This window comes from Falco punctatus (assembly GCF_963210335.1).
Source record: "Falco punctatus genome assembly, chromosome: 3".
In the NCBI taxonomy this organism is placed as follows: domain Eukaryota; kingdom Metazoa; phylum Chordata; class Aves; order Falconiformes; family Falconidae; genus Falco; species Falco punctatus.
The window spans coordinates 90,308,344-90,320,712 of record NC_137582.1 but is presented as its reverse complement, the minus strand read 5'-3'; the positions used below and the strand labels follow the sequence as shown (position 1 = coordinate 90,320,712).

The following is a 12,369-nucleotide window of genomic DNA, read 5'->3' as shown; positions in this document are numbered from 1 at the left end:
CTCCATAAGGTACGTGAGCGGGACCAAGGTAACATCTGTCCTAGCACCCCATCTCCCCAGCCCCCGGCTGCCCCGCTCCCACGCACCCCCCAGGCCCACACGCAGGGGACAGCAAACAAAAAGTGACGCCAGACGCTCTCCCCGCCCGCCCAAATGCCCTACCGACACGCACCGGCGAGGGCTGCGCCGTGAGGCGCCCCTGGCCAGCCCCAGCGGCAGCTGCCGCTCCTCCCCAGGACCCCGGCCCGCACCGCCCGCCGCCCCCGGCCCGACACCCCCTCCCCCGAGCCACTTACTGAGCTGCCCGGAGCCGGGCTCCCTGCCGCCTGCTCCCCCCAGCGCGCTGCCGCCCAGGGCCCCGCCGGCGGGCGGCGTGCCGCTCTGCCGCTCGAAGTTGCCGGGGTTGGAGAAGAAATCGCGGAGCCGGGGCAGCTCCCGGCCGCTCTCCAGCAGCTCCGTATGCAGCTCCAGCGCCGTCAGCAAGAACTGGTCCCGCAGAAGCTGCGCCGCTATCGCGTCCATCGACAGCCGCGGCGGCTCCCCCGCGCCGACCCCGCCGCCCGCCCCCGCACCGCCGCCGGCATCGCCCGGCGCCGCCGCACGCAAACCCGGCAGCTCCTCGGGGCTCCCCGCGGCTGCCGCCGCCTCCTGCTGCTGCTGCGGGTATGCCGGCCCGCCCGGCTCGTTGCTGCTGCTGCTGCCGCCGCCGGGCCTGGACTCCTCGGGCTCGTCCTCTTCAGAGTCGCTGAGGAAGGGGTTCACGCTGCTGCCGCCGCCCGCCGCCGCCATCTTACGGCGCGACCACTGCCGAGGCGCTACCTCGGCAAAGCCTGCGCGGAACCGCCACCGGCGCGGCCACCTCTGACAGGGCCAGTGCCAGGGCCGGGGCCGTTGCCAGCCCCCCTCGCCGCTGCAGGCGCTGCCGCCGGCAGCAACAGAGACTCCCTCCCACTACCGTCACCGCCGCCTCCTCAGCCGCCTCCCACCGGCCTCACTACCGCTTCCGGGTCCCAACTCTCGCGAGAGTTCCCCCCGCCAACCCCGAGCAGCACCCCAGCACTCAGCCCCTTCCCGTCCAGGCCTCGCGCCCGCCCCCTGCACGCGAGAGACGGGCGGGGTCTCGGGGCGGGGCCTGAGGGAGCAGGAGGTGCCTTGCGAGGGGCGGGGCTCGCGTGTGGCGCCAGGGCAGGGGCGTGGCCGAGGAGCGGGAAGGGACAGGCGGAAGCGGAAGCTCTTGGGCTCGCGGCAGGAGAGGAGTGAGTCTTGGCGCCTGCGCACTGAGCGCGGGCCGCGGGTGTCCCGTGGGGGTGGGCTGCGGCCGGGTGGGTTTCTCGGCACCCGGTTTCTGCTGTGGGGGCAGGTGCAGGCGCAGGCCTGCCCCTCTGGCCTCCAGAGAGCTTTGGCTGGGCTAGTGGCCTGGCAGCGGTGGTCCGCCCGGTGGCGTAAGGGCGGTGGTGGGGTGTGGGGCTCGGCTGTAGCGCCCGGGTAGGGCCCAGCCCCCCGTCACCCTGGGTTGGTTGGGCCGGTGTGGGGTTGCCTGGAGAGGGCAGCGCTGAGCGGGGTGTCCCGGGCCGGGCCGGTGCTTGGGCGGCCTGGGCTCCGTGCCCCCGGCGGGGGTGAGCCATAGTCCAGCAGGAAGTGTGCCTGGTAGGCCTGAAACTGGGAAGTGTGGGGGCACGGGTGGTCATGAGTTATTGCTGCTAAAAAGACGATGTGAAGCTGTTAACCTTGTGTGTTACCTGGCAAGAAACTCAAATTGAATCTTGAGTGTAGCAATAGGCACTGTTAGCTAACCAAGGAAGTTCAGCTTCCTAGACATGATGAAGAACAAGATCAGCATTGGTTTCTGTTCTGTTTTTTTATATATATATGTAAATCGTGCCCCGTTCCTATTAATAGGAGCACTGTTTGCATCAAGTTGATACACTAGGAGTTATTTGCTTTACTGAGAGCAGAATCAGTGCTGAAATCCTGGCAATAAAATAGTGGCAACATGTTGCGGTAATACAGAAGTCTAGAAGCAATATTCAGTACTGTGACGGCAAACTATTCTGTTCATATCATGATAGAATGCTATAAAAGACTGGCTTTCCGTCTGTTGTTAATTTGTGTAAATTTGTAAATAGTGTATTCAATTTTGCATTCTGTCCTACAATAAAATTTGAATTCTTTTGTTAACGTACTGGTTTATGTTACTGATACACAAAAATAGAGTAACTAGTGGAGTGTGAACTGGTTGTAGCATAAGGTAAAATGGCATTATATTGAAAAAGCTTTAAAATTTGACTCGGACCCCAATAAAAATGCGAGTAAAAAAATCTTACTGTTGCTGCTCCGGTGGGATTCGGAACCCTTAAAGAAATCTTGTGCACTTTCATTTCTGGGGAGTTAAAGCATGTTTAGCATGAACTTGTTAAAAGTTGATGGGCTGGTGTTCTGCCTCTTCCCTTAAAATGGAGGGAAATGCTTACGGGTGTCCTGTAGCGGCCCCTAGTGGCGATCGGTAGCGGTTACATGTGGCTTAAAGTTTAAAGGTCGTTCAAACCCTAGATTCTGCCTTTCTTAATTTTGAGAGACTCATTTCTGCCGACTTCTGTGTGCTGTTACAGGAAGGACTATTTTTTTCAGTGTTCTTCGCCTGAAATAATGTAAATGTTTTTCTCTGTTTTGGTATTTCAAAAGAGGTTTATTGGGGTTTATGAAACTAACTGAAATATTTACAGCTGTCACTCAAAATAATTTATGGATGGCTGGGATAAAGTTAACACGGCTAAAATGTGTGTTCCAGAGCTGAAAAATGTGCTTTTAAAATTTAAAATTTAAATTTAAATTAAACTAAAATTTTAAAATTTAAAATTAAAAAATTCTCCAGAGCTGGAGAAAAATGTGCTTTAAAAAATATGCTTAAAACTAGTTTCTTATGGTATACCGAAGGGATGTTATTTTGAGGCACCTGAGAAGAAAACCTGATAAAAGTATAGTATCTTGGAGGATGTGCAAGGCAGAAAAAGATGCATGAGTTCTAGAAATAAAGCAATATATAGGCCTAGTTAAGGCTGACAGCTACAAGCTAATTTTTTTCTTAAATTATTCAGTAGTCATTCTGAGAGGCAAGTTGTTCAAGCTGCTTTATCTCTTACTGGAGTTAGTGTTTCTTCTAACTTTTAAAGCACTGAAGAACAGTATGCCTAAATACATCTTGGAAGGCTTGATTGCTAAAAACAGGTCTGTCAAGCTTAGTACCCAAAATAGAAGTGGCTTGTAGAAAAAAGATCTTCAGATTTTTTTTGAGCTGGAGGTATATAAATAATTTTTTCAGTCTATGCATGTTTTTTCATCAACTTTTAAACTTTCACTTCTGGAGATGGAAAATAAGTAGCAAAAATTCAGTCATTGCTTTTACTGTGTTGATTTTGGTAGGAGTGTTAAATCTTGACCTAGTGCTTCAGAGTTTAATGAACTCAAACATATGACCAGTTTCAGGTTCTCTCTCTGCTGTTTGGTGGGGTCGTGTGAGTGTAAATTATTTTTTCTTTCTGTGCTACTCTGGTGTGGTGTCAATTGCTCTCACACTGAGTGAATGCTTTATTTAAGTCACACTATAAGGGTTTTTGTGTTTCAGCTTCTACAGATGAGGTTAATTTTGTTTTTAAACAATAATCTTATTAGGCCCATATCAGGTTTTTCTGTGCTGAATACTTGAAATGTATTATTGTGTTCTAGTGAGTCCTGCAGTGAAGCAGAGTAGTTTTTTTTATCTGATTGGAGTCCCAATCAAGGCAAAGGGAACAAAATAATGGAAAATCTGAAACAAAACTGATCTCTACTTTAAAATAATGCAGATATGTGAGTTCTGCCAACTCTTGCTGAAGTAGTCTTCTAAAATTGAGCTGCCTGAAAGAATCTTTGTCTATGTATGTTTAAGACTAACTTTTAGCCCCTTTCAAAAGAAACTTTACAGAAGTTACGATTGTTAAGTTTATTTTCAGACCTTACAAAAAAATAATTTCAATATTTTGTAAACACTGTAACCTCAAAAATGCTTTTATATTCTGCAGGAGCTGAATAATGCAGATGTTGAGACTTATAATATTGGTAGTTTGTGCTTAAAGATCTCTGCCATTTCTCTGAAACTCTATCTGTCCCTTGCAGTTTTAAGGGCATAGTTTCTAAATGAGAATAGCTTGTATCAGTAGTTATTTGTCTGTTAAGTATAGGCTAGCTTTACCTGGAGAAACCGATTTTGGGAAGTGTTTGTTAAATTGGGATTAGAAGTAAATGTAGTGCAGCAGTGTGAAGGGGTTCTTGAAAATATTTTCAGCCTCACCAAAAATGTGATAATGTCCTATGAAGTCAGATGAGGACCTGAATTAAACAAAACAACCCCCCAAAATTGCTTTGAATTGAAGTTTGGCTGTGTTTTTCTACCTCTAAAAATGTTTTGAGGCATTACTGTGAACAGTGAGTATTTGAAAGCCTGCCATCAAAAATACAGCGAGCAAACACACTCAGAGCCCAAGGAGTAGTTTAGAAAACTTGTTCAAGCTTCATGATGTGTGTATTATGGTTTTGTGAGAATGAATAGATAGGAGAAAATACTGTTAACAGTTGAGTGAGGAGACATAATTTGAGAATAAAAGATACGACCTTTTATGGCTCTAGAAACACTAGAGTACTGAATTGCTTGGGCTTTCTTCACCCTGGTCTAGAAGATAGAGTGCATTGCCTGGAAAGTGTAGGCTACACAGAAAGCTGTCACTCTATGGTGTGCTTTACCATGCCTCACCAGGGTGAAGTACAGTGTAGATGGGGAAGGGAAACAGTGCACTGAAGTATGAAAATGATAATTTTCAAGTCATTCTTGAATTCTGAGGTCTGAAGGACTAAATTCAAACAAAAAGCTGTTTTGCCTGAATTTAAGGTGTCTTTTATTGAAGCTTTGTGGAGGTCAAGATGATTAAGGCTTGATATTGAAAAGGTCTTAGTTATTCCTGCCACTGCAGAAGCATGGGCCAACTTGCAGAGATATTGCTGTGCAGACTTCATGCTGCTGCCCTGTGTTTTTGAGGGTTGCCTGCTTCACCTTATTCCTCTTCCAGTTTAGAATTTGCAGTTTTTAAAAAAAAAAAAAATAACAAACCCACCCTTATATTTTCCATATAAAGCCTGCTGCTTTTCATGTTCAAATATAAGAGGGAAATATGATAAGAGAGACTTAAGACTGCCTGTGGAGGAGGTCATGCGGTAAACTATGGTGTTAAAAGGAATACAGCTAGTGTGACATGCAGGCTTCTGAGAACAAAGTAGGAGTCTGAGGGCTTGCTTTGAACACGCTGAGTTAACACTGTTGTCAGGAAGAGATGCAGTCCTGTCCTGGTGCCAACACAGAGGTTTGTTTTGGGAATTAGATTGGGGAACTAAACTACAGCAAAGTTATCTTTACTCTTCCTTCCTTTTTTTTTTTTTTTTTTTTTTTTTTCGCTTGAGTTTACTTTCATTTGCATTCATTTTCCAGTCTGCTTGACTATGCAGTTGTACAGGTGGCTGTGCCAGCCCAAGGAATAAGTTTGGCAAGAGGGTAAGCAGCAGGAGCAGAGGAGGGCAGAACAGCCCTCTGGAGCTGTTACTGGCTGTGTTTTCCTTGCAGTATTTGTGACTGTGAAGACCTTGTATTCTTTGAACTGCTACTACCTCAGGAGCCATTTTTTTATAAAATACCTGATAAAATATATTTGTCTGTCTGGTCTGAAATATTTCAGATAACATACTTTTAATTACAAGCAGGTGTCTACAGATGGTAGGGTACAAGTGAATAACTGCTACACAGAAGTGCATAACAGACTTTTTTCTGTCATCTCAAAACTAGCAGGTACTAACATAGGTAAGCTTTGCCTTTGTGCGCTTGACATGAAACTGTATTTGGTGTCTGTCTCATAACAGTAATCATAATATCTTTGGAATCTTCTACCTACCAGTGTTTTATTGCTCCCTTCTTGCCAGCAAGAGAGATCAGGACACTACAAATGATTCTCCAGTTTGGGAAGATGATGTAATTTGAGAAGTGGGGAGATGTTGCCCATCTGTGTCCTCTGGGTCTCTGTCCAACAGTTTTTATCTTGTTCTTTGGGTTGTTGTTTTTGTTTTTTTCTATAATGAAGCTACTACTGGTTTTTTTGGCAAAAAAGTTTGGGTGATGAGGAGCTTTCATTTTAAATCAGTAGTGCCCCATATTGCAAAGAGGCAGAATACAAGTTGTTTCCAGAAGCCATTTATTGTCTCTATTTATTATTAGAGCCAGTCAGCAACTGACAAATAAAGGTGGCTTATAGAAAATGAAAAGTCGCTTGGTTTTGCCTTAAAAACAAATGTAAGCTTACAGCGTTTCAATAGGGGGCATTTACAAGTTGATATATCAAGATGATAATGAGTGTTAATTCTTTTGTGACTAGAGATTGCTCTAGGAGCAAAAAGAAGTATTCTAAGGCGAGTGTAAGTATTGCAGGCTGCAGAAACTGATAATTTGAGTGGGTTTGATGTCTTATGCACGTTTAGGAAAGTGCCTTTCGATGTGAACAACTTGCAACTATGGTTGCTAGTGGAGGAGTTAAAGAGGAGGTGACTCCTTTGTGTAAAGATTGATTATTACTCCTCAGAGTAGCCTTGGGACAGATATTGTATATGCTTACTACTTGAGACCTTGAGTGCTGTCTTGAAAGTGATACAATCCATCCTTTTAGCGTTTTGCTGCGCTTTACAGCTTGGCTGTTGCAATTCTTAGTTAAATCCTTCGTTTTATTTGGTGATTGAAGGAGTTGGGGGTGTGCGTGGTGGAGCAGCACGGTCAGGGTGGGGTTTCCCGGGGCGCGACGGGCGGGGCCGGGAGCGCTGCAGGACCCTGGAGAGCGCCCGACCTCCGCCGGGGGGGGGACCGGGGCCGCCGCCCCCCGCCGGGCAGGGCTGCGGTGCTCGCCGCTGCCTTGTGTCCTGTAACGCCTCTCCGGTTTGGGTTGCTTTCCTTATGTATGCTCGCCTCGGGCTTTAAAGGAGGTTTTTTTCTCAGTGGGAAACGTGACTTGCCTCTGTGTCGAGGTGGAACTGTTGGCTGTGGGCTGAAGTTTGGTAGGTAAATGTATATAAAATATTGATTATGCTAGCCGGTGAAATAGTATTCAGTTATACATTATATTCAACTGGCTAGCATAATTATGTAGTACTTTTGAACTCAAAAGCTCCAAAGTCCTTTTAAAAAAAAAAAAACAAAACAAAAAAACAAAAACAAATAAACCCCCCCAACTTTGGAAAGGGTGGGAACCTACGAATCGATCATTTGACTTCTGTATTCCTTTTATTTAAAGTGTTACTTTATGCTTAGAAGGTTGTCTTGCAGTCCCTTTTTTTCCTTCAGTCTGAAGCTATTGGAAAACTGGCTTTCAGAGGCTTATGTGCAAGATCCCACAGATGTGGCTTGTTACTATTTGACATCATTCTTCTTTATTTGTAGTGGTTGATATTGGTAAGAAAATGTGACTTAAAAGCTGACAGAAGTTACGTTTTATTAAGCCTTCCTTAGTCATACCAGCTTCTCTGGAACATACTTTAAGGACTGTTTAGTGTTTTGGGGTTTTTTTGTCAGGGTGCTTTCTTCTCTGCGTGCATACAGAATACATGTGCAAGCTGGTTTTGCAAAGCTTGTTGCAGCTGAAAGTTGTTCTTTCCCTCCTTTTCCCTGTGTGCGCTATGTTAATATTTCCTGTATGACTTTAAAAGAGTTTGATCCTTGTCCCTTTTATTGCTAAAGGGAAGAACTGTGCTGCTTGTACTGGTGCATGTGCTTTATTGCATAATCTTATTGCACATCTCTTTAAAAATATCTCAGGGGGCCTTCAGCCTTGGATTGCTATGGAGGGCTCCAATGAGACAAGAAGACTGCTGTGGCAAGCTGTCTTCCAGGCACGTGCATTTGCTTAAGTGCCATTTGTCCCTTGGCCCTAGCAACCATGGATGTCAGTGGGCTGGGTTCTGTTAGACACTGTCAGACTGACATTCTTTCTCCAAAACTATCCCATAAAACTTGCAAAATGAAAAATCTGTCTACAAGATCTCCAAACCGAGCAAGGGAAAACCATGACGGGGGGTGGAAAAATTATTTTTTGCAAGAATAGAGAAATCTGAGTAATGCAAAACACTCTTGGCAGCACAAAAAAATTAAAAAGTCTGTATTGAGATGAAAACACAATGTTAAGCTGTAGAACAGTGGTACTTGAAGAAGACTTGCTGATAGGGTAATTGCTCAGAAGTCAAGAAGTCAAGAAATACCCAAGAGGATTTGCAGATACCTCCTGAAAACAGGTGCAGGCCCCCCAAATGCTGTGGCCCAGTGAAACAGCTGATTCGCAGCAAAGCCACTCATGTTTTATTGTTATTGGATTTTGCTTTTTCCATGTTCTGAATTTCTACCTGCCTGCATACTGAGCAGATATAGAGCTGATTTTCTACTCTTGGGTTTTTTCCGCTTAGCTAACAAGTGTTACCAAAGGGTGATGCTTGTTTTCTCTTTCATGCCTCAAAGCAGTCATCGTTTCTTCAAGAATATCCTTGTTCTCTTTGCCAATGTTGTCCTGTTGGTCAGTTCTCAAGTATGTTTTTATGCATGGGAAACTTGTGGATACAATTTCCCATGTTTACAGGATATTTCAGAGGAAATTGCATAGGCTGACATTGGGATAACTGATTTGCAGTACATTCATATATTAGGACATGATGTTTTATTGGCACCTTGCAGGCCATAGTCAAATTTCTCCTTGAAAAGTTTTGGCAAAAGAGGCTTTTCCAGGCAGGCAGGGTAATTTTTATTATCAAGTGATGTTAAAAAGAAAATTAAATATTCTTTGAACTCTTTGCCTCAGGTTTAGATGTGCCTTACTGAACCACATTTAAAATTTAAAACAGATGTCATTTGTTATTATAAACCCTAAGATGCTCAGTGAAGATGTAGAACAGAAAATAATTTTAAACAGATGGTTTGAATTACAAAAGCTTCTTCAGTACAAGAGCAAGTGGAAACACTGTAGTTGCAGTTTCATCGTTTGGCAGAGCATGTATGCCTCAACAGAGAAAGAAAATTAAATTTTGGAAAAGAGGAAAAGGGACTTCATTATTATGCCACTTCTGTTCATATTATGATTATATGATGAAGTCAGGATGATGGGTTTGTGTTTCCTATGTTTAAGTATTGTATAAAGATACGAGAGAAAGTTACTCTGAGACTGGCTGATAAGTCTCTTGTATAAATTTGTGCGGCTAATAGTATGGGCAGGAATTACTTGATTGCATTTCTTGACTAGTGTAACTCTTTAAAAATCTAAATTAATAAAAGAACAGGGCAGGGACTGCTAGTACCATCTTAGATGATGTATAACTGCCATACTATGTGAAATACAGTCAGTTAGACCACACAGCTTCCACTTTGCTCGCCTGCTCTAAGCAAAAGGATCATTTTTTATGTACGAACAAATGTACAGTCACCACTTTGACAGTTTAAATTACAAAATACACAACACTGTTTAGTTTAAAAACTTATTAGTCAGCCAGAAACATAGAGCAGATGTTCCTGTCTTATTTCTTTTTTTTTTTCTGTAAAATATACTTACCAAGGCCATTGATGCTTTTTGAAAATGCATTTTCAATGGATTTTCTTCATCTTAACCAACAGGCTTGATGGTATTAGTGAAGCATGGCCCCTCTAAAATAACTTACTAATGTATTTTGAGCTCCCTGTCTTGACACTGTTATCCTTAAAAAAAAAATACTTCTGTCAATGGGGCATATTGCATGTAGTATTTTGTGTTTGTTTTATTGCATATGTGAAGAGAGAAAAATATAAAAGGGAAATGTTACATTTTTCACAAAGAACTATATTGTGTTGCGGTACAATTACAGTTTTCTTTACCTTATAAATAATGCTGAGAGATTATAACTTCAGGGGGAATGCAGCTTAAATGTAGATTACTTTGGGAAAATGAGGACTGCATTTAATTATGTCAGCTTTCCTGTTAAGCACTCAGGGACCTGATCCAGCTTGAGGCTATGGATGTAGCTTCTGTGGCATGAGTCAAAAAAAGTAAAGAAAAAAAGTCTTGTCAGCAAGTTATGGATAAACTTGAAAAAAAGGAAAAGTTCATGTGAAATAGACTGTCTGCCTCTTGTCTCTGATGGTTGGTTTGTTAACATCTGGCTTGCTCCACTGCCACCATCACAGCGTGGGTATTCTAGTCCTCGGACTGACGTGACTCTTGGTAAGGAACTTGCAGCTAATAGCAAGATTTTTTTGTATTGTTTTGATAGGTGCAAGTACAAAAAAAAATACAAAGAAAGAGAAGGGTCTCTTCATCCCATCTGTGACCAGCCGGGAGCTGAACTTTCTCTCTGAGGATTCTAAAAAAAAAAAACCAAAACCACAAAAAAACCCCCAACAAACTCCAACCAAAAACCCCTTCTCTAATCTGTGTGAATCACTTTATTCTGGAAAAATAATTAATTGCAATCAGGAGGTCCCTTGCTGCTTTCCTTTCTTTAATCTCCTAGACTTTCAAGAAAGGTCCGTGGGTTCTGCCTCATTGTCTCAGAACAATTGCTCTCCTGCATCTGCTTGCTCTCTTCTCTGCTTGTGTACAACATCCAATAAAGTGAGAAGCTGTGAAGTCTGCTGAAGTCCCTGGCACAGCCAGGGCAGTGCTAATTTTCTATTTGCTCTGTTCACGTGGACAACTTGTATTTAACAAGCAGCGAGTAGCTTGGTGGATCTTAAATACTTTTCTGCTAAGGATCAAAAAAGGGTCTTTATTTAAGAATCCATACCAGCTTTGTATTGTTGACTCCAAACTGTTTGAACCAAAAATACCTTATTGGGGTAGTTTAAATTCTGACATGCTGGAGGTTGGACAGTGTCATTATTAGCTCTGTATTTTGTCTAGGAGGTGGTGACAGAAAGAGAAAAAATATAGAAAGAATAGATCTGGATCTGATACATGGTTTACTCATTGGACTGAGTCTGTAGAGGAGGTGAATTGGCTGTCTGAACTGTATTTTAACAAGTGATATGTTTGGATGGACAGTAAAGAAATGGCATGTGGTAAATAGGTTGCAACATGCTCCTCTGTATACAAGACTAGAAACTTCTGTCTCTCCTGTTTGTGTGATAGGCAATGACTTAACAGTATAGTAGAATAATGTAGTCAGGATTTAGGCAAAGCTCACATTTTGCTTTGTGAAAAAAAGGACTGTAGAAGGTAGCACGCTAAGTCACTTGTTAAGGGATTGCCTGGGAAAGTATCAGAGGACACAAAAAATGCTGTGATATCCTTGGCTTAAGTTTTCTTGACAGAAAGATGTAAGATATATTTTCAAGTGACAGTCTGTTTATCCACTTTTTGGATGGCCAGGCACCCGAGGGCAGAGATGTTTTTGCACTAGTAATAAATACTTAGATCTGGCGCCTTGTCCTCCAAAGTGTATGTGTTTAATATACTTCTGTTTTTCTTCTGTTGACAGGCTGTGGCTTTTGCTTTTTCTTATAAGCTAGTGCTTAATCCACATTTCTCCTTTTATCCTTGTTATTTCTTCCTTTTAGCATGCCTTGTGAGGTTTCTGCCTTGAACTGTCAAGCACCAGGCTCTACAGAGAAAGTTGCTTATGGTGACCTCTGTAATGGAGGGGAGAAAACTAAAGGACTTGGCAGGGTTGGTGGTTGTTTTTTTCTCTCTTCTCCTTTGTGTGGTATCCCATAGAAGCTGGATTTCATTTGTGTATCTCATGTGCGATACAGAGAAATACTGTGTAGATAAGGATATTTCCTACTAGGGCAGGTGCATACACAGTGCTAGCTCTGTGCCTAAAAGGCATGAGAGTAGACACTATAGGTTTGAGGCATGTCTGAGCGCTCAAATTTTACTGGGTTATCTACTTTCTCCTCTTCCCAGCCAGAAAAGCATGTCAGAAGGCTTCTGGGCACCAGGAGTTTGCTACTGATGCTTCCATTTGCAGTTCCTCCTGATGCTGATAGGCCTGTCAGAACATCTATGAGACCCTGTTCAGCCTCTGGTTCCCCCATTGGACCTGCAGATTCATAATGGCTTTTGAACCCTCTTGTCAAACGGTGATGCAAAAGCACAAAAGGGGAAGAAAAGAGGAGTGGAAGAGATCTCTGGATGGCAGAGGACTTGGATGGGTGAAGATCTGTGCATTGTCAAATTTAGAGGTGCTGTCAGCTAGTTCCAGCTGTTCTTGTGCCGGTTGTGTGGGAGCTCTATTGACTGCTAAGTGATGTTCTCTCCTTGGACTTGGAGTCTGAGACCTTACATTGCATCTTTG

The 12,369-nt window shown here is 43.6% G+C and overlaps 2 protein-coding genes across 7 annotated transcripts in view; one reads left to right on the top strand and one right to left on the bottom strand.

The window, feature by feature from the left end:
• The window catches only part of RELCH (RAB11 binding and LisH domain, coiled-coil and HEAT repeat containing), a 77,819-nt gene extending 76,650 nt beyond the window's left edge, over positions 1-1,169 (bottom strand). The window contains exon 1 of one of the 4 annotated variants that reach the window (XM_080377800.1): positions 297-1,169. In XM_080377800.1, the coding sequence (XP_080233926.1) occupies positions 297-789 (493 nt within the window). In that variant the 5' untranslated portion in view covers positions 790-1,169. The remainder of the gene's footprint in view (positions 1-296) is intronic. The other 3 variants (XM_080377799.1, XM_080377798.1, XM_080377797.1) reach the window with 3 other exon arrangements.
• Positions 1,170-1,210: 41 nt separating this feature from the next.
• PIGN (phosphatidylinositol glycan anchor biosynthesis class N) overlaps positions 1,211-12,369 on the top strand; it is a 107,017-nt gene continuing 95,858 nt past the window's right edge. The window contains exon 1 of one of the 3 annotated variants that reach the window (XM_080377809.1): positions 1,211-1,256. Coding sequence is in view for 1 of the 3 variants with exons in the window: in XM_080377808.1 (XP_080233934.1) it covers positions 11,631-11,738 (108 nt within the window). In the remaining 2 variants the exon portion in view is untranslated. Of the gene's footprint in view, positions 1,257-1,654; positions 11,739-12,369 lie in introns of those variants that run through there. The other 2 variants (XR_013926471.1, XM_080377808.1) reach the window with 2 other exon arrangements.